We start from the raw sequence: 22,226 nt of genomic DNA, 5'->3' as shown, positions 1-22,226 counted from the left end.
GAGCCCAAGGTAGAGTCTGGTTAACAAGGCATGCAGAACAAAAAATTGATGCTGGCACTTTTCAGTGCATTGGCACTGATGCATTAAAAAGACATGCCAGAAGGAACAAAACTGAAAGTGCCACTGACTTGTGCAGGTAGAGAAAATTGCATAGACAAAATACTTTCTGTTTTGTCACAGTAACACCCCTGAGAGACAAAGCAGCACTCACTGAAGGGCAAGGCTATATCTGCAACAGACATTTTAAAGTCACAAAGGAACAGGACATCTGAAGAATTCAGCAAGAGCTCTGGCACAGGCTCTTGACTGCTTCACACTAAGGCAAAGACAGTGTTCCCATAGTGATAAACTGACTTCATTGGTAAAAATGCAAATGTTCATCTGAATGACAAAGGTTTGAGAAAACTTGCATCCAGGTTCCATGCTGGCTTCACAGGCTTTCAAAAAAAAAACAAACAACAAAACACCAAAGCCCAACATTGTTGGTTCTCTTGTACATATGTCTTAAAAGAGCTAAAAATATTCTGCCTTAGTCGATGCTAAGTAAAAACACTATTGTCACAGCCAGTAGGATATGATCACTTCCAACACCAACTCTGAAAAGCCTCCCCAAAGTCAAATCCAAAGAAAAGGACAAACATTTGAAAGTGACTGAAAAAGCTTTTTTAGTGAAGCAAAGAGGAGCAATGAGCTTCCATATCTCCAGAGTGGTGTTCCTGTACTAATTCTAGTTCATTTCTGCATGTCCAAACTGAGAGGTAACTGTAAAAGACAGTCAAAGTAGACCAAGAAAAATTCTGATTAATAGGACACACACTAACAACAACAAAAGATCATCCCTGAAAGACAGTAGCACCCTTCGATGCTATCTTTGTTCCTGTTCTTTGATAGTGTTAAGAATGTTCCTATCAGTATACCTATAAAAAAAAGGGAAAAAAAGCACATTCCTTGCTGGGTATGAAACATATACCCAGTACACACATATGGAAAAGCATTCAAACTTGCATTTTGTCTTACAGGAAAAACAGTGGTCACTTTGTCTTCTAGAGGAATGGAACACCTTTACATTGGCTTATTTTTAACAAAAAACCCCACATTAATTCACTATTATTAGAGCAAATTCTGCATTTCTAGAATGTAATTTAATAATCATAAAATTGTAACATTGGGCCTGATCTGACATGATCATGACAAACTCTGGGTGTAGCATACACTTATCAGTCAGCACTTCCCATGAGCCAAGTCTAAATTTAGTAGATAAATGCAGTCACCAAAAAACCCTTTTTCTCAAAGTTACAACAGTTTAAAGATATCAATGTATGAGCAAATAGTTGCCTGACTCTAGGAAAATATCTTTTTGTGAAGACTAAGATGAAGTTGTATCCACATTAAAAGGAAAAGGAACTGGCTGGCTATAGAGTCCTGATTCTTGTTATAAGAGGAAGAGCTTAACTACTAACGCAGCTTTGTTACCTAAATCATTCTGAGTATCAAAGGTGAAAGGAAATGTAACACAGAACCATAGCACTACATACACTAGAAGGAACACATGACAGCTATACAGTCCAGAGGCTTTTAACTGCTCAAGGCCTTGTCCAATGCAACTTTTACCATCCCCACAACCACTGGACAACACGCCTAGTGTTTGATCACCCATACAGCTAAAGATTTTCTTGATATCCAATCACCATTTCCCATGGGACAACTTGCAGCTGTTGCCTCTCATCTCATTTTCCTGGGTAGCTCCAGGAAAAGACAAGCACCCTGTCCCATTCAGCTGTTGCCAAGGGTAGTAGAGCACTCCCCAGTCTTCTCTTCTGAAGACTGAACAAAGACAGTTCTCAGCCTCTACCCAGAGGTTATTAGTTGCACCCCCTGAGCACCTTGGTGCTCCTCAGTCCAGTATGTCAGTGCCAGATTTTATCAGACAGATTCTTCTCCTCAAGGAAGGACTTACACAGCTAAGAGATGACCCAGAACAGTATTCTGCTGCTAGCAGCACTGTATGTTGCAGAAGACCCTTCAAGTGTCACACTACTCTAGTCTACTCGGTATTTTGGACTGTGCATATTCAATCACAGAATTAATCTGAAAATAGCTTATGGGGTAAAAAAAGTATGATGGAAGTGAGGTTTCATACAGATAACCTACTTGTTACCATGGATCCAGGAATTCCCTTTCAGTTACTAGCTATGCTTGTTAGGAGTCCACACAGAATTATGTGATCATTCAACTCTCTTCAAGTCAGATATATTACAAAAACCACTCAAATACCACTTTCCATACAGACAAATTCTGTAAGTGCTGTAAGAATGCAATATAAAACATTATTAGCAAACATCTGAGTAACTAATAAACAGCAAAGTACACATTAATCTGTACAATCAAATGTGGTGCAGCACAGGCAAAAGTCTGAATTCTACTCTTAAGTTGTGAAATGGACCTTTGGATATTAACCTTTTCCCTGAAAACAGAATGAGCTTAGGGATTTGTCATAGTTTGTTTTGGTTGGGGTTTTATTTTTGTTTTTGTTTTGTTTTTTTTTTTTTTGCTTTTTTTTTGCACAGAATGGGCACTGAGCTCACCAGACCAATCCTACATCTTGCAACCACTTCCATCTTTTTAAGGGAAGAATTTAAAATGGCCAGTAAGTTAAAATAGTACAGTACCTCAGCATTTGCTATACCTCTGAGTTTGCCAGACATCTGAGTGGGTACTCCAGCATACAGAGACCTCAAATTTAAACTGCTCTGCAGATTGAACTTAGAATCTATTTCTTCAGTTCTTATCTCAAATTATAAATACTATTGAATTGATTATAATTTTTAATAACTCAGTGTGAGAGTAGTAAATGTTTTACATACTCCCTAGCGGCCACATCCTTTGTGAAATCACTGCATTAACTGGGGTCTGTTCAAAAAACGTACATCAAGACCAATTAAAAGACATGCTTTATAGAAATCAATTTCTTCTGCTAACATATTTGAAAAGCCATGAACTCCCTAGACAGAAAGAACAAACTCATTCTACTCAGACCAACAATTATATGACAAATTTCCTTTACATGAAGGAAAAAGTTATTTGGTTTTTTGTAGTGCTACTGCATAAAACTACTTGAAATTAAAATCAAGACATAATCAAGTTTAAGCTAAAAATGAGCATTCTTCTGAGGAGTCACTTATACTCCTACTGTAAACAGTATCAATGTTTAAACAATATTTAGTACACATCCCTGTAAGCAGAGGTTAGATCTTACCTCTTCCTGTATCCCACTGGTAGTAGTTAACTTACTTCCATCAGTAACTGTTATAATTATTGCCGGCTCCAGAAAAAAAGGGTTTCGTCCCTAAGGGAAAAAAAACAGTTTTACTCAAAATGATGTAACAAACTCTGTTCAGTCATTAAATAGCCACTGATATCCACTAACAAAACAACAAAGCTTGAGGTATTTATTATCTTGTACTGCATAGTACAGCACAATGGGTTTCTGAGCCTTTTTACAGTCAGGCCATGGAAAGTTAGACACTTAGCATGTCTGTATTCAATGAATGCATACAGAAACAGCAAAAGCGGTTCACACAGGACTTCAAGAATAATGCTTGCTGAAGTATTCTGACAAACTTGCAGCTGTTTAGAGAAGCAACCATCTCCTCAAAAGGTACTTCCAAATTCCCCCTACTCCAGGGATGTTTCATGTGATTTAATTACTGTGTGTCCACGTAAAGCATTTGCATAGTATCTTGTGATCATGACCTCTGGGTTAAGAACTAATACTCTATGTATTAAGACTGATATAAATAGCACCTGCTCCATTCTGACCAAAGCTCAACATGCATGCAAAATCTCCAAAAGCAAATACTTGAAAAACAGATTATACATATAGAAAATTTAAGACAGAAACATATACAAGACAAGATATTCTAGGATCCCAGCAAAACAGGCAGCTAGCCTAGCTGTAGAAGAAACTTGAGGTCAGTTATCGGTATTCCTTCATCTACTGCCAGTATTCTAAGAGCTTTCTGTGACTTGCAAAAAAGAATTCCAAAGTATTCTATGGACACATCAACTCCAAGCTTAAGTAACACATTTCACTCAACTTATTAGGGTTAATAACAGAAGAAAAGCACCATAAGATTTTGTTTAGTAGGTCCTACTCTTCCCTTGCTAATCTCAAGGCTTTGTTTTTTCTTCCTCAGGAAGCAAAGAAAAATGTAACTAAACCCACAGCCTAGTTCTGCTTATAAAGACAAACTATCTCATGAATGCTTGTGAATTACTCTAAAAACATGGAGAGAGAACAAATAGGTTTTAAAAGACCTTTTAAATCAATTTTTAGAATCCACTAAATATAAAATATCATCTACTGATTTTGTGCTTCAAACAGAACTATTATTTAACAATCTGAAGCATATTTTGTGAAGGGTATCCAGTTTAAATACTGTGGCAGCACTACATTTATAGTGCTCAATATATTCTCAAATCTTCGTGAAAAAAAATTAAATATTTCTTTACAAATAGCCTACCATAGCTCCAAAAAAAAGGGCAAAAATCGAATTAAAACAAAGATCAATCTCTCCATGAAAGCCAAGCTACTTCATAATTTAAACAATTACTCAAAAGAATTTAAGGCCTCTCAAAACACTCAATTTTAATCAAAATATTTTCCTAAGAATATTTAGCCTTATTTAATTCTTAATAGTTACAATATGTTTTTCTGCCAACTAAAAGTTTACCACAACTGCAAAACATTAGCAGGAAGCTAATTACATTGCATTGAAATAATACAGAAAGCAGGGTTTATAACTAGATATTTTTCTCATGAATACTGACCAGAAAAATGCTTGAACTCTACTGCTGTAAATTATGGTAAAAAATAAATTGACAACTGGTAAAAATAATAGATTTAGAATATCAAAAGCAAAGCTAAGTTAATATTCTGGTGCAATTTCAAATGCACATATTACAATTATCACCTCTGACAACATCTTTTATCTGGAAGTCTTCATCTTTAAAAACTTTTTTATTCCTTAACTATAATTTGTCTCAAATTTTTCCCATCTAAAGTTCAAGCCTTAAACAGTTTGGTCTTAAAATGATTAAGAAATGATAAGAAGGAAACAAGAGTTGCTATGCTCGAGTTCCCCACAAAACATGTCTGAGGGAGAAATGTCTTCATCCTCAGTCTACTCTTTACAATTTCACAAACATTTTACATATATAAAGGTCAGTAATATACAAAGAATCAACTTGTTTTCAAAAAGATAATTAAAATGTATCATGGAAGAATTTCAGTAAAAATGCCTATAACTGAGATCTACTATTTTTAACTAAAAATTTCAATGTCAATTTTTAAAGGCCACTACTGACTCTTCTGACTCTGCTCCTCACCTTAGTTATATAAAGGCATTTAAAACCAGTATTAAGTCAAGTATTCCTCTAAGAAAACCCCCTCTTATTTATGTAAGCTCTCAGTAGTAAGACATCATAAAAATAAATTCCAGAAGACTTACCAATTCTTTTAACTAAACTGCAGCACCTTTGTCAACAATTGGTTGAGAAATTTATTTCTAATTAATCTAATTCTACAGTAAACAAATTACTTTCTATTTCTCTTCTCCTAGAAATACAGTTAAAAATCACTTCGTATTTACACATCTTGGAAATATCATTCTTCAAAATTCATAGTAACATCATTGACTGCAAATTCATAGGTAATTCAATCCAACCCAATTATTTTGGATACACAGAGGAACAGTGAGTGACAGTGTACGCTACAGCTCTTGGGCACCTTACAGGTATGCTGCAATGCACTGGGGAAAGCATCTCAGGATACCAAGGTATAAATAATAAACCTGCTTACAACTTACTCTGATAACTAGCTAACCAGCATGAGGTTTTATTTATTTCAGAAGCAAATTCTTTTCAACACACTGCTTTTCCTTCTGAAAATTTGTAGCAGTGGTGAAAAAAAGGAAGCAGCACCTACAGTTTTAATGGCTGACTACCCTGCAACAAGGTACAAGGAAGATTTTTTCATGCACCTGCAATCTGCATTTTCATGGACAGATGTTCACCAAGACAGCAAAAAACCCCACAGGTCTATTTTGCAAACAAAGTTACTTAAAACTCAGCATCAATACCAGGGAAAGCTTACTTGGTTAAAAAGGAACAAGAAAGAGATTTGAAGCCTTAACACTAACTTGTATTACACAACACTTCCATTTGTACAATTTGACAGCATCATGGCTGCTCCAAAACACAAAGCAACTCAGCTGCATGGGTTGCCTTCCCTCGGTCTCCAGCTGAAGCTGCTCTGTGCTCAAACAACACACAAACACAGAGCACACTGAGCTCCACACCACTCATAATGGGCCACAGTAGGAGGCATCCCATGCCATCCCAGCTTGTATGAGGCTCTCAGAGGGAGCCTCACATCAAGCCAGGAGTGTATCAAATTATCAAGACATTATTGCCTAGTTAAGGCTCTCACAACTATGAATTCACTCCCACTGGCAAGTAAGCTTTACATTAAATTTCAGTGTGACCAATTAATACACTTTTTTTTTCTTCCAAGTGTACAGGTAAAGCAGTGCAAGAGCTACTGTGATCTTCACATATCCAAGTATACAATACTATAAATCCAGAAAGAGAAGATAAATTGAAGACTCCTGTTATCTCAAAACACACATTTAAATATCAATTTCAGAGACAGAAGTGCTGCAAAACTGAAGAAATTGATGAGTTAGAAATTTGACCAAAACACACCAAATCAGAGACTACAAATGACACAACAATTACTACAAAAATAAGTTTTTAGTAGTACAGAAACCTCATGCCAAAGAAATGTTGGAAGCTGAAAACAGACATGAACTGAAGTGCAGATTTTTTTAATAGAACATATCACTAGGAACTGAAAAAAATGCATTTTGAGATTGCAACAAATGCCTAAAAGCTATACTTTCATTCCAGTAAATCACAAAACTCTGCAAGCAGTATTGCATATCAGCCATTATATTATCTCAGCAGAGCCTTTTCATTTTCAGAAGTATAAGCTCTAGCTCTCAGTAAATTTAGACATCTGACCAGGAAATACAAAACTGCAGTATCAATTTTTGAATTCAGTCTTGGGTTTTTTTATCATTTAGAAGGTCAAGAGTCTCAGAAATGCTCACGAGAATCTGTGAGCAATCATTGTTCAAAAACAACAGCTTAAAATGAAATCTAAAAGTCAGAATGACAAAATTATTAGCTTTAAAGCTATTTTAAAACTGATAAACACCTTTAAAAAGAAAATCAAAACATTGAGTTTGAATTTCAAAGTAAAACAGATGGTCCAAATCCATAATGGTTTTCACTTTTTGCTTCTCAGAAACTTTCATTTGCTCAAGGCAGAACACTATCAGTTAAGTACCTAGAGGTATTTAACAACTGTTCTGATCATCAGTTACAGAAGAACTGCAGCATCTTGTGCAGCCTTTTACTTGTCCCACCTCAATTTTCAGCAGCTTTGGCCATTTTCTTCTCTCCCCACAGAATTCATCAATGTAGTTGGCAAGTCCTATAGAACTAATTGTATTTTATGCTTTTGCACAATTGTTTCCCAAGTCACAAACACAGCTGAACACACAACACTCTTTTAGCCAATTTATACCTGGCAATTAAACTCTACAAAAATTATTTTGCCTTTAAGGATTTTGAAAGGTATGTAAACACACACCATTAACCATGCACATACATGTAATGCACTACAGTACTAGAGAATGAACATGCTTTCAGCTTTGGTAGATCAGTAAATTCTTTCCTATTACTCAATAAGCAGCAAAATGTCTTTAAATGGAAATTTTCCCAGATGAAGTCACTATCACCTAATTAATATCTAGCACAAACACTGTAAAACTTTGATCTATCAGACCACAAGGAAAAAATATTCTGGGGATGGGGAATGCAAAAAGGGCAGTCCAATTCTACTACAACATTTGCTTTGATAAATCTGACTTCTCATAGGATATGCCAAAAGACCATCATCATTCTGCAGCCAGACTGAAAAATACAGCACCTCTAAATTCAGTCACAGTGTTAGGTAAGTGACTGAACCTAGCAATTGTATTTATTTACTATGTCTGTTTTAGAACTGAAATGAATTCCTTGAAGTGGAAGCACCTCAGTGTCAGAAAAATGTCTGTGCTTTCAGCCTAAGAGCTGAAGAACATACAAATTCTGTACAGGCTTAAGATCTGACAAGATGGACTTCAAGCACAAAGTTGCTAACTCATCTGTCTTGCTGTCCATAAAGATTTCAATATGTTCCCTTGATGCTGTTGGTTATTCAATAAATACAGTTTTGCAGTGGTGGCAGTTCCGTTTTAGGAGAAGACCAGATATTTGTACAGCAGATGTACAAATCAGATCACTTTCAGTAGTCACAGAAGAAAGTTCAATGAGAGCTACAACAACCAATTAGAGTTTTACATAAGTGTTTCAAAATATATTAATATTTCAAGTCATAAAAGAAATTCTAATACAAACCAATAATTTCCCTTGATGCCTGATTAATGACAAAGGCAACACCACCAGTCATAAAGAGCAATCTTATGAAACAACCTAATGAAAGCCTCATTCCATAAATTACACTATCTCCAAGAAAAAATGCCCAGGTTTTTTCTGAAAGGGCTGCAGGACAGCAGGATGATTCTTACTATTAGAGCTAGTCCACACACACCTCCAGTATGGACAAGCATCCTCTGTCATAATATAGAAATCTCTTAGCTCTCCCTGCAGTACCCAAGATGGGAGAACTTGTGCTCTGCCTCTCATTCATGGCAGGCAGTCAGGAATACTACCTCACCAAAATACAAATACAATACATGTACAATACCAAAATACAGGTTTCAGAAAGAACACAAGAAAATTCATCACCTGTTAAAGAAAATTTGAGAGATCACCTCACTACAACCAAAAGAAGAGAATTCTAAATCTTAAGGAGAAAACAACTACTATCAGAAAAGCAGGTGAGAGTAACAGATTTTAGAAGACCCAAGTATGGTCCCAAGAATTGTCAAGATCTAGTTCCTATGGAACAATATACACACCCAGGGTGAGTAAAAAGATGACATATCTTCAACTGAGGGATGAGGGAAGGAAACAGGTTTGACAAATGCTTACAGAGTCTCAACTGAGCCCAATCCCGCATCTGTACTGTGAAAACACCAACTCTTAACACCACCACCGGTTCTCCCAAATTACAACTCACATAGATTCTGCCATAGTTCCAGCTGCATAAAAGCAACACTTATAAACTGGTATTTTGCCAAAATAGCCTGTCAGAGTACCTCACCTATGTAAACTTGTCTTTTACTTTGTAGTTGGAACACTAGCCAGCAGAGGGGGCACAAGTTAATAAAATATTTCCTCATATGTAGTGATTTGAGTAACAAGATAAACTTGAGGCACGCTCTGTTTGCATACTACCTCAAGGCACAGGTTAATACCTCCTTTCTAAAACTATATATATAAACCCCTAAATTTTCTTGTATAAGTACAAATAAGGAGTAATCCATCACTGAACTCTAATTTCTTATGTTTAATCACAGCTGGTTTATGATTTCTAGATACCATCGAAGCACATACTATCATTCCATTTCTTCCTTTTTTTGCTGCAGACAGCCCATCTTTGGAAGGCTCAGCCACAAACATTAAACTGTATTACAAACACATTCCCTTTGCTTTTGAAGCTAACCTCCCCCTCCACCCCCCAGTATTCTCTCAAATTATTTTGTCTTTTGGAGAAGACCTTAAAAACAGTTTTAAGAAGGCCCACTAGCATTTATCAAGGCCTGAACCCATGCTTCTGTTAATACAGTATCTCATTCCACCCAAAAAAAAAAAAAGGAAAATGCTTTTCAAGAAGTAATGATTTCTCCTGCACTCTTTCACACTCTGAAGGTCAAAAAACTTGCAACAGTCTTACAGTAAGGAATGCTACCAAAAAATCTTGCCACCATGAGGCAAGATTACAAAACCTAAATTCAGCTATACTCCTCCACAGACTACAGAGAGCAAGGTTATTGTAGGCAAATTCATTTCCCACCTTCTAGACAATTTTTTACTTAACTACATAACAAATACCTACGAGTTACTGCAATGCCCAAGTCATGGGCTAGTCATAGTTTCTTAACTGGAATGCCTATGTAGGATTACAAGGCAGTTACATGGTTTCAGATTCATTCCTTACTGCACTACAGATTAGCAGTAGATGAAATAATTTTTCCAAAGAATGTTTGTACATACCACTGTTTGGTGGTATGAAGCTTTCTGCATTTCAGGCAACTGGGAACAAATAAGGTTATAGACTTCAAGAATTTTAAAGCAAAATCAGTCAGCAAAATGCTTTCAAAGCAGAACACAATTGTAATGGCAGACTTTTCCTAAAGCTGTCCTCAGGACAGCAATTACAGAACTAAGAGAGAATTCTTGAAACAACCATTATGTCATAACAAAGGCTACCTAAGTTCTATTTAAGAAAAGGAAATTTAAGGTATTGAAGAAAATAAATGGGATGAAAGCAAGTAATTATTTTGCTGCTTGGTATTTTGGACCTAAGCATTATCTCCAAAAATATTTTTCAAATAGCCATTTATGACTTCAATTGACTACTGAACCTCCAAACATGTCACCTTAAACTAGCCATGTCCAGTCAAAGCTGTACAGCAAAAATCAAAGATCATCACACATCACTTCTATAATTAGAAATGCTAGAGACAAAACAGCTATCTGAATTGCACAAGAGACATCAAACCCATTTTCAAAAACAAAGTCACAGAAATATATCTAAGCATATCAGCTGCTTGCTTTGCTAAAGCTTGCAAGTTTGTGTTCTATGGGCAAGGATTTCATTGCACATCCATCCTGAAACACGGCACGAGAAAATTCACTGTGCTTAGTATCATTTTTATAGACGCTCATAATTTTACACATTCGGAGTTTCCAAGTCTGGCACTGAATGAACTGCTTAAAGATTATTTAATTGCGCAACTTCAGTCATTCTGGAACTCTCTCAAAAAGTTTGTGCCAAGAACAAAACCAAAACAGCAAGAAAACAAAAAAAGGCAACTCAAAGCAGACTGAAAATGACTTTCAATGCAAAAACAGACCATTTTGGAATACAAAATCTCTATATTGAATAATACACGTGACAACAGAGGGCATGTGTTAAGGAAGCAGTTTAAGACTGTTCATGTTGAACACACAGTACATTTGCTAAGACATCAAATGTAAAACCTGAAGATACTTTCATGCCTTCATGTGCCTATATCAGAGAGGTCCCAACATCACTAAGTCAGAGTTTCAAAAAATCACAGGTTAGTATATAGGTTTGTCCTGTTTCTTTCATTTAAGAACAGATTTAATTGAGTTTTAAATATCACGTTATATAAGTGATAATTTCTTGATTAACTTGGAAGTGTTCCAATTTAGATGAGGTCCTTGGTAAGTTTAAAAAGTAAAGCTGGTAAGTTCAAGTAAAACATGCACAGAACAGGGATTTTATATGTAATGGATAGCAAGTAACTAAACAGTGACAAATCACATTGAAGTGAAGAACAAAAGGCCATTAACACTTGAAACATTTAAGTACTGATGCGACAGATATATAATCCCACAAGGGGAAGAACTTTAAACTTTTTCTTAAATTAAATGAACTATATCTAAGCAGCAAAATCAACTGCAATCACAACTTGTATCTTATTTTTAAGGTAATGGAAATCATAACTTATAGAAAAAGATGTAACTTATCAGTTAGTCACAGATTAATAAATGCATCACTACTGAAATCTGAAATTGGACAATCAGCCAATAAGTCACAGGAGCTTTCAAAGTTATTTGAGTGAACATAGTAAATGCGACCTGCTGAAAATAGGTTCTAATTGAGCCTTTATAAACTTTTTCTAAGGAAAATAAAATCACACAATCCATACTAATCAGAACTTTAAAGTCAGCTCCAAAGACTGAGTTTAAGATGATTTTGGTTATATTTCCTAAAAATATCTCTGAATGTTTTATTCCAAAAATAACTGACCTTGCCAAGCCCTGGATCAAGTCCCTAATTACAGCAGCCTTTCTGCTTCACAGCAGTGACTTGACATAGCTGGTTCTGGCTCAGTCAGTGCAATTCACAGTGCTAAGCCAGGACTCTGTTCTCCATATGCTGGAGAAGGGTAACGAGTCCTGCAGTCGTCAGCAGGCTAAGTAGAGGAAAAAAACCTAACCAAACAACATACCACCAAGGAGAAAGGACAGATTTGTACATAAAAATCTCTCTACATTTTAGGGGGTAAATAATCCAGAGAACTGGCAAGCAGGCTAAAAGTAGCTTGACCTGTGAACACAGCAATTCTTCAGAATAACTTCCTGAAGACACCCCCACAATTCCTTCCTGGAGTTCATTACCACAACAGCAGGAGCAACTTAGCTGTTTTAAACCAATTTGGAGCCAAGTTGATTAATCTCACTGATCAATCACTGATTTATTTTGCTACACAAAGTCACAACTTGAAGCAAGGTTAATGCAACTATGAACCCATGAGAGGCCACAAGATCCAGAGCAGAGATCTAGGCTGAGCATGCCATGCAGACAGAGGCATACAATCAAGTTGGCACTCTGGAACTCAAAGCTGGGAGGGCAGAATTGTTGCAAGAGAGATGGCCACTTTTCACTCATTCTGTATACTGAATATCTGAAAACTACCACTGCCCTACATGAGTGTAATGGCATATTCTGTCTTTGTTCAATGTAGCTGGACAAAATGCAGATAATTTATGAATTAACATATTACAGCACTGACTCTTCCAAATCAAATTTGCTTGAAGTATCTCCTTTCTGTTACTGGAACAGACAGATGAGATTGTTTTCATCGGAAAAAATAAAGTACTTCATGGAAGGCTGTTTCAAATTCTTTACAAACATACCAGGATGGAACTGGACAAGTGAATTTAAAAACATTTAAGACTTTTGCTGAACTTCATTGTGCTGGGAGGGCTAAAGGGCAAGCAGTTCCACCTCACTATGTGAAAAAACACTTTAACAATGCCTGCTGTAGCTCTCACTTGAGAGTGTTCTACAACAAAACCAACTAAAAATTTCAAAGATGGCATCTTTAAAGGTTATGGTATAAAAGGTGTAAGTTCAAATCAATATGATTAATTTCATCACACAGCAGAGGAGAATGATTGATTTCCACCAATATCTACTTCACATACAGATCTTTGATATCAGCAGGCATACAGGTTCATGTTAAATCCATTGCTATTCCACAGAAAATAGGAGACTGTGAGATAGCCTCTCATATTTCTGCCGTTATTGTTCTTACACTTCTGATGTTGTTTACTGCTGTCTGAAATTCCCCCATTTGGTTTTCTTGGGGAAGGTGGGGCCAAAAAAAAAAAAAAGAAAAAAAAAAAGAAAAAGACCAGGAGAGCTGCTCTAGAAGTGCAAATCTCTGCCTCTACCAACATTAGAAGCAAATTGAATGTGCAACTGTGCCAGCATGACAAAGCAGGAAATGCTAACCTAAACTTTGGTTCCAAATTTGGAGGCACATGCAGCACAGGTCATTTCAGTGCAGTGTGTTATGATCCCAAAATACCAAGACAAAAGCCATACTTCAAAAGATTTTGACTTTTGAGAGCAACAAAATCCAGTAACAATCCTCAAATGCCTCTTGGGAAAATAAAACTGCTCAACAATTTAAAGAAAAAAAGATCACTGCAAAAGCATAATGCAGTTCATGTTAGGGAACAATATTTCAGGTGTGATTGTTGTGGTTTTGTAAGCTCAGGAGATCCTAGACAAGCATATAAGCAAGCAATCAGTCTAGAATGTGTGACTTAGAGCTGTCTTGTGCCTACAAGTATGATTAGACATTATCTCCTAGGCATGCTGTTTACCTGTAGCTGGAATACCACATATTTAAGATATTTAAGCCATTATAGCAGAGCACTCTGAACTCTACAGACCAATGCCAAGTTCCACTGTGGGAACACATCAGCAATGCTGCTACTGTAGCTATAAATTGGTCTAAACATACTCAGAGAGAACTATTAAGTAGCAGTTACCCTAAGATTGTGTTGTTTGATAGTCATACATAGCATGAGCAAAACACTTGGAAAAAAGTTAAATTATTTAAAAACAATGCCATCATGTGCAGAATGCCTTCCAACTTGCAGCTCTGAGCGCATTTTTATGTTTCCAAAATATTCTTTAGTAGTTGAATTCCATTGGGTTCTTAGTTTTTCCTCAAAAAATCTTAGTTATGCTTCTGTTCACATGTGAAACACACTACAGAACAAAAGGCTTTCACCAAGACTGCACACAGCCTAGTAAATCACCCAGTGTTTCTTGTGCTAATCTAAATCCAGGAAGCATCTTTTTCATCATTTTGAATGAGAAACACCTATTCTAAATAGATACATTATAGTTGACTTTTCTGTTTCGGAGCAACAAAGTTAGCATGTGCTTTTGTTACATTAGATTCATTTAAAAGTCAAACTCATCTCATAGCAGTAGTAATTCTGCTGAAGAATGTGCAAGATACTCTAGTGAGATTTTTAAAAACTCATAAAGAGCTTATATTGTTGAAAAGCACTTTCTATATGCAGTATTAAAGCAATTTCACCTGAAAAAATTGCAAAAATACTTTGAAATATCAACTCAGCCACTTTGAAATCCCTTCAGTTAAGTGTATTTTATCCTCTCAAACCTTATTCTATGCAATACTGCTGAAAAAACAGTAAGACTTTCATCATTTTGCAAGTAACAGGCAACATGAAACACATGGGGGCTCAGTGAATCAGTCTTAGCAATTTCAAACATCCATCAGATTTCAGTTTCGGTACAGCTATGTTGGTCCTTTGCATGTAAGTATGAAAACATCATTGATACATATTTTACCTACCTCAGATTCAGTGTTTAGTCTTAGAAACCTTACTACAAACTGCAAGTAACTGAAGTTGATGGTTCATTTCAACCATTTGTTTACAATTTCATCTATCATAACAGCTGCTAAATTTTGAATATTTTCTGTTTCCACAGAAACATCTATCAGTATTTAACCCTTCTATCAACTACAACAAGCTGCACATTTGCTACACTCAAAACTATTTGGTTAAATTGTGACTGTTCATGTCCTGCTGAACAAGCCACAATTAAAAGACCTAAGCATGTGTATCAAGAGGACAAAAAACCTGCCAGTAAAAGACTCAGTATTTCAGACTACCTCAAATAATGGAAAAATTGAACTGGAGAAAATAAGAAGTCAATTATCTAAGTGCAAACTGGGCTAATGAAGTACAACATTTTGTGCTGTGACAGTAAACCCTTACTGGACTTGGTGCATTTTAAGTGATTTCTTCCTGGAGACATCTAAACACTGTATTTCCTCCTAAGCTCCCCATAAAAATGCAGAAAGTGAAAAGGATCGCTATTTTTAGTGAACACTAAAAGCTGACACCCTATTTGAAGGTTCATTCTTCTGCTATCATAATCATCACAAAGCATACTAAGGGGGGGAAAAACTATTATTGGATCCAAGCAGTATAATACAGAAATTGTCAATCTGAAAATATTGCCAAAGTTAAAGGAACAGCTGCCTTAAAATGTGTTCTTTTTAAAGCCATTTTTTCTTTACTAAACACTCCAAAACAATTGGATGTAGCATCTCCTCAATATGACAAAATATTTACAAAGCCATACCATAGATTTCAGAGATAGCTTATGAAAAAATCTTCCAGGCTTTTCACAATCTAAGTGTGTTGATAGTGTCCTTTAAGATCTAAACTTGAGATCCTTTGATCAGCTGATGACATGGTAACTCAATCTTTATGAGTAACTAAGCCAGTACTTATTTGCTTAAAGAGCAGTATGATCAACTCATAATAAAAATCCAAACATTAAAGTTGCAAGAAAATATGAAGCAGATTTTCCCCAACTCCAGAAAGACCATTCAGCCATCATTCTTGTTCAGAAAGTCAGCTGATGGAGAACTCTGGTCAACTTGAGAAGAAATCGAGTTCACAGAAACAGTTCACACTCAGCAGGGGTACAAGATATCACACTAGTGGAGACATAACCAGACAATCCCATCAGGCTTGTATCATGTCATTTGCATGTGTAAGAAAAGTACGGCTTACAATTCATTTTTGTGTAACAAGTAGCTCTTGGAAATATCTCAGAAGTTTGTCAACACACCAAAATACAAGCATGAGAGTCAAAAGATTTTTAGCCAGAGAAATTTCCCACAGAAGATAAATAAAAGTTTGGATTTTATTACATCACATAATAGCACTCCTAAGATCGTCTATATGTTGCTCCTTTTTTTGTAAAATTATCTTCTTACTCTGACATACTCAGTCTTCAAATATCTGCCTGTTAAATTTCAGTTAACTATGGTTTTATAGTCCTATTTGTAGCTGCTTTAAAAAAAGTTAAGCAGCAATTTATGCTCTGAGTGAAAACTATTTCAAATGCAATTGAGCACTCTGACTTTTATTTTCCTGGACTTTTAAGTTTCTCATACTGTGAACGGTTAAACACCCATTTGTCTGGACTAAGTTTTGGGTGGTAAAGAATAACAGCAAGATGACAGGGTATCAAGACAGTTTTAAAGACCAATGTGAAGTTGAGGACAATTAGCTGCCCTAGATCTCATCCTGCAAATACTGAGGGATCAGCTAAGTGTTGTGGAATTTGATTTTTTTTTTTTTTTAATTGCTATTTTGGTTAGAATAGCCAAAATGGGAACCTTTGACTTCAGCAGCAGATGATCTGCTACTTGCAGTATGTCCATCTATTTTTACAGACACTAAAAAGAGTTAGAATTTCTATTCAGTCACCTGACTGCACATGTGAATACTTCTTCAACAGCCAGCTCCACATGTGGAATGGAGCAAAAACATGCATAAGGGTGGGTTCAATCCCAGAGAGACTTACAAGCAGAACAGATCATACAAAAAAAGTCTTTGTTTCACATGCAAAATAACAGCTACTGCAGTAATGAACACTACTAGTGAGTCAAAACAGCCATGACAACTCAACTGTCCACTTGAGTAGCTGAGCACAGCTGGTTCACTGAGAGTAAATTATTTGGCACAGGTTTAACTAGAATAATTATCAGTAGCAATGGAAAAAAGCAAATATTTTGTGTATGGGTCTACAGTGGTTAAGTGTTCAAGAAATATTCATAAAGCTCCTGTAACTAAACAAAAGCACCAGAAAAATGGGGAAATTACACACAAATGTATAAGGACAGCAGATGGCCATAGGAAAAAACCCTATGTGTGGAACTAGCACTTTAAGAACTTAAAAGTTTCATCACTAAACAGGCATTTTAAAAATGTTTAGGCTTATTTGATCATCTTGTGGGGAAGCCATATGATGTAGCATGAAAAATTTCCTTCACAAACAAACATGGCATGTTATCAGAAACTCTGCTTAGACTGGAAAGAGAGGGGGAAGAAGGGGGACTTATGAACATAACCATATTCCAACGTTAAATACCAAGAGCAGTACGAAACTTCAGAGAGTGGACACAGAATTACACGAGAATAACACAGAAAAAGGGGAGATTCAAGATAGTATGTTCCACATGAAAAGTACATGGTATACTTTGCCCAACACTAGTAGCATTCTTCAAGTGAAACAAATCCAGGCTTTGAGCCAGCACCAGAAAGAACTCTGAATCCTAATGCACACATTGAATCTACAACATCTGTATTTTAGCAGCTCACACTAATGAGCATGAAAGTGCTGGGTCACACCAAAAAACCTCTTGTTTTAAAGGGATAGTTGCAATAGAGAGATTTAAAAAAGCACAGCTTCTCAAGGCTCAGATACAACAGGCAGGTTTATAAAAATACATGTATGCTAAGAAATGTTGTGATAAACTCAATGGAAAGGAAGTATTTTGAAAAAGTTGTGCCCCTTTCAGTACTTTTGGACATGCAGTGTTGTTAGAAAAATGGCTCATCTCCCAAACTGTTCAGCACTGTATAGAGAAAGCAAAGTTTTTATAACCCTATCAGGCTCACCAGCTAAGGTAGTGAACACAGACTTGCCCAAATATAGAAAAATTTGAACTGAAAAGGTCATCTTGGAGGCTACATCACAACTTAAAAACTGAGAAATGACTGAAATTAAGAAATGAAAAAAGTTGGATACCAAATATACTCACTGACTGTATTCAAGCTAGCTGAGCTCTGCTTATTTTTGAAGAAGCCCCCCTGTATATTCCATGAAGATGCCACTTTGGACAACTAGCTAATTGTTGTCTCTGGGAAGTTTGTGTTTTAAGATTTTTCCCACCTAGTAACAGTCAACCTACCTGCCCATAGTTGTCTATGCCAGTTACTAATCTATTTAAGTTTAATAAATCAAAAGCTGTCCTTAGGGACTGGCCAAGAGTCGTAAGTCCTTCAGCTTGAAGATTTTTCAGCTCATTCATAAACGTAGCATGGTTTTCCTTCCAGCCAGCCTGCAAAGAGAAACATGAGAAGATTTATTCTGCAGATACGAGTTTTGCCTTCCTGTTAAGCTACAAAGAGCCTTCCCTGCTGCAGGCAGCTCACTACAGATGCTAAACACAATACCTTAAAAGTTAGTAGTATTTGATGTTGCTCCAAAAAGCCTGAAATTATGCACCTAATCCTCAGAACTCCTCATTTACCAAACGAGCGTTTTCGCTTTGTTCCACGGGACAAATTTCTTTGAGGACGCTGGTGCCCAAACCTTAGAGCTATTTACATCACCCTCCCAGAGCCCTGCTCATGTGGAAGCCAACTGCGCTGAGAAGCGACCTCCAACAGGTTCACGGTCCTGTGTCATGTGGACCCACCGCCCCCTTCCCCCGCGCGGTGCGTCCCCCCCCGCCGCGGCGGGGCCAGGGAAGTGCCGTCCCCTTCTGACTCCGGGGCTCTCCGGGCTGAAGTCGGTCCTTCCCCCGGCTCGCCCCTTCCAAGCCGAACTCTCCTTGGAGTTGCTGTCACTTCTCCCAACTTGAATAAATATCCCCCACAGTTCATTGCTGCTCGCACACCGCACAGGGGAAAAGCGTCGGCCATGTTGATGTCAGCGCCGCCGCCGGAGCCCGTGTGTGCCGCGCTCCCCCGGACCGCCGGCAGCCGGGGCGGCGCGGGCGGGGGGCGGACGGGCCGGAAGGAGGCCGGGGAGGAGGGGGGGGTGAGCGGGGGTTACCTTGATAGCGTAGGGAGGCTCCTCGAAAGTGACCAGCATGTACCTGTCTCCCCTGCTGGCCGGGTCCCGGGCTCGGAGCTGCGGCGCGGGGGACAAAGCAGAGGGTGAGCCGAGAGGCGGCGCCGCCGCCGGAGCCCCCCGGCTCAGCCCGGCCCTCCCCTCCCCTCCCTCCCCGCACACACACGCACTCTCTCGCTCGCTCCCGCCCGCCCTCGGCCCGCGCCCCCGGCCCAGGCAGCCCCCCGCTCCCTGCCGCCCCCTCCCCTCGCAGCCACTCTCGCTCGCTTTCTCTCGCCTCCTCTCGCAAGGCAGAGCCCGGTACCTTCATGAAAGTCTCTACAGCGCCTTTGGCTATGTCCAGATAGGTGGTGCCCAGATGGGTGCGCTGGTTCATGGAGGCGGACGTGTCTATCAGGAAGAGTAAGATGGGCATAGTGCGGAGGGGCCGGCGGCCGGACGGCTACATGGACAGCGGGCGGGGGCTGAGGGGAGAACCGTGGTGGGGGTGAGGGGAAGGGGGGAGAGAGAGAAGACGGGGGACGGGAGAGGAGTAAGTGGCTGTGAGTGCTGTGCACGGGGAAGGGCGCCTCCCCGCTGCCCCTCTGCCGAGGCGGGGGGGAAGAGGGGGCAGCCCTGCCTGCCCTGCCCTCCTTTGTGTGAGGGGCCTGCTCAGCCCAACACAGGCTGGTTTATGAGGGAGAGGCGGATAGGGCTGCGCTGCTGGCTAACCTTCCCCCCACCGCCACCTTCCTCCTCCACCGCCGCCCGCCCTCCCCTCCCCCTGTTGATGTTACTCAGAAGTTTCAGGCGGAGCAGCCGCGGCCCCGCCAGCCCGGCACTTTCTCGCTCTGACTGAGGCGCTTCCTCGCTCGCCGCCCGCTTTTAAGGCACTCTGGGTAGGTCGGCCCCGCCCCCAAGGACACGTCCCCGTCCCACGTGATTGCCTCCTGCCTCCACCATAGGGCGCCGGTAGGCGCTCATTAGCATATTGAAATCGGCGGGGCGGGGCGGGCGCAGCCGGCGGGGGCGCGGGCGGCGGGGGCGCGCAGGCGCAGCCGCGGGCGGGGGGGCGGCCGGCCGGGGGACACGGGGCAGGGCGGGGAGCGCCGCGGCCCGCGGGGACGCGGAGGGGCAGCGCGGGCGGGACGGGAGGGACGGGCGGGGAGAGGGATGTGCCGCCGCCACCCCTCTCGCTGAGCTATTTCGAGGGCTGCGGGGTGACGCGTCCCTCGGGGGCAGCGCCCTGCCCGCTCAGGGAGGGCGGGGGTGGCCCCTGGGGAGCGCCGCGCCGCGCGGGGCCGGGCCGGGCGGTGACTCCGGCGCTAGCGGCTGGTCGCCGCCGGGAGAGGCGGGTGAGTCACGGGGCGGGGAGGAAGGAAGGAAGGAAGGAGGGAGGGAGGGGAGAGGGCGGGCCCTGCCCCCGGCCCGCCCCCGGCCCGCCGCTCGCCTCGGGGCTGCGGGAGGTCCCCGCCTGTCCGTGTCCCCGCAGTGTCCTGTCCCCCGCCGGCAGCTGGGCAGCGCTCTGGGGGCTCCGGTGAGCTGTGCTGCAGCCAGGGGCCAGCGCGGCCCGTGCCCAGGAGCGGGGGGAGCGCTCCTCGGGGGAGCTTCGGCTCCTAAACCCAAGCACAGCCTGGCTCCGCTGGGTTTAGGATGGAGGGGACGGTCCATTCTGATGATGAATTCCCGGACACATGGTCTGGCCTTTCACTCGATCCTTAGGAAAAAAAAAATTGGCTAGCCTTAGCTGTGACCTTTTCCCTTCCACAATCACAAGCAGTGATTAACACTAAGGTTTCTTTCATCTACGCTAAGACGCTCCAGATTTACTTCTTATAAATCTTCTAATTATGGAGTGTTCCTAACCAATTAATGACGAAGATGTCTGTTCTCAGTTTTTTGGCGATTTATTAGGGTTTGGGTTTTTTTTTTCCCCCAGCAATTGAGACTGCTGTTTCTGCTGACAGCCTTGGAGCAGTACTCCAGAGCCATGCCATAGCATAATCTGTTCAGGAGAATGCTCTGCTTTCTGTCTCTGTTTTTTTTTTCTCCCTGATCCTGCTGATGTGCTCCCACAGCTACTGCTCTAGAAGGTTTAAAGCCCTGTGCTCCTTCCTTCTCCCAAGATAAAATTGGCAGTGTTCTGGCTTGGTCTTCCAGGCAAGATTTCTGTCTTGTTAGGCAAGAGCTCGATGGGCTATTTTACTATCCTTTTTTTTTAAAGACTAGTGGGAGATTAGCATTTCTAGGAAGAGAGAGGGGTAGAATCACATTTCCATTGCAAATTGGTATGCATTCTTATGCCTTTGAGCAGCTTATTTTGGCTTTCCTGTTGGTGCTCTACCTGTGACCTATGCTGTCCTCTCTTAGGCTTTGGGGTGAAATCAAGGACACTTCCTTTCAACCCAGTAACCCAGTTTACCATTCAATGCCAGTAAAGTATCTCCAATCTTAAGGACCAAGGGAGAACTGGGAAGGAATCATTGGAGTTGGTGCAGACCAAAATACAGCAACTTTGGAAGTAACTTCTTTTGCTATGATTATTTCTCACTCTGGATTGTGCTGCTGGTGCTGAGAATGAGCTTTCATGTGCACCCAGTGGCTCTTGAGATGCTGTATCTTTCCAGTTCAGTATTAGAGCTCTAGCAGTGATGCTTGGTCTCATGACCTGCAGCAGGGCTGTTCTGGTACAGGTTCTACTGTTTAATCTGAATCCCTCCTGTCAGAGGGAGAAAACCAGCAGGTGCCACAGAGGCCACACTGCTGGGTTACCCTGGAATCCAGCTGCATGCCAGTCCCTGTTATACAGTAAAACATTTGGACTAACAGAGAGGCTTGGTGACAGTCATTTTCTCTCCACAAAGGTATTTTGGGGACCTTCTGTCCCCTCAGGTCCCCAGAGAAAACTAAATGTATCTTCTGCAGCTCCTGAAGTCAGTGAGACTGGCTGCTGGAAGAGTAGTAATTGTCCCCCTAAGGTGGGGGGGTT

General features: G+C 40.2%; 1 protein-coding gene across 5 annotated transcripts in view; it reads right to left on the bottom strand.

The window, feature by feature from the left end:
- The window catches only part of INTS6 (integrator complex subunit 6), a 38,993-nt gene extending 18,864 nt beyond the window's left edge, over positions 1-20,129 (bottom strand). For 3 of the 5 annotated variants that reach the window (XM_056497981.1, XM_056497997.1, XM_056498018.1), the window contains exons 1-4: positions 19,563-20,094; positions 19,241-19,318; positions 18,372-18,521; positions 3,257-3,346 (exon numbers count right to left, since the gene is read on the bottom strand). In XM_056497981.1, coding sequence (XP_056353956.1) covers positions 3,257-3,346; positions 18,372-18,521; positions 19,241-19,318; positions 19,563-19,673 — 429 coding nt within the window. In that variant the 5' untranslated portion in view covers positions 19,674-20,094. Of the gene's footprint in view, positions 1-3,256; positions 3,347-18,371; positions 18,522-19,240; positions 19,319-19,562 lie in introns of all 5 variants that reach the window. The other 2 variants (XM_056497990.1, XM_056498009.1) reach the window with 2 other exon arrangements.
- Positions 20,130-22,226: the final 2,097 nt, after the last annotated feature.

The sequence above is a fragment of the Oenanthe melanoleuca genome, chromosome 1 (assembly GCF_029582105.1).
Source record: "Oenanthe melanoleuca isolate GR-GAL-2019-014 chromosome 1, OMel1.0, whole genome shotgun sequence".
Taxonomy (NCBI): Eukaryota; Metazoa; Chordata; class Aves; order Passeriformes; family Muscicapidae; genus Oenanthe; species Oenanthe melanoleuca.
Note: the sequence above shows the minus strand (reverse complement) of the source record. Positions and strands in the feature narration are given on the sequence as shown.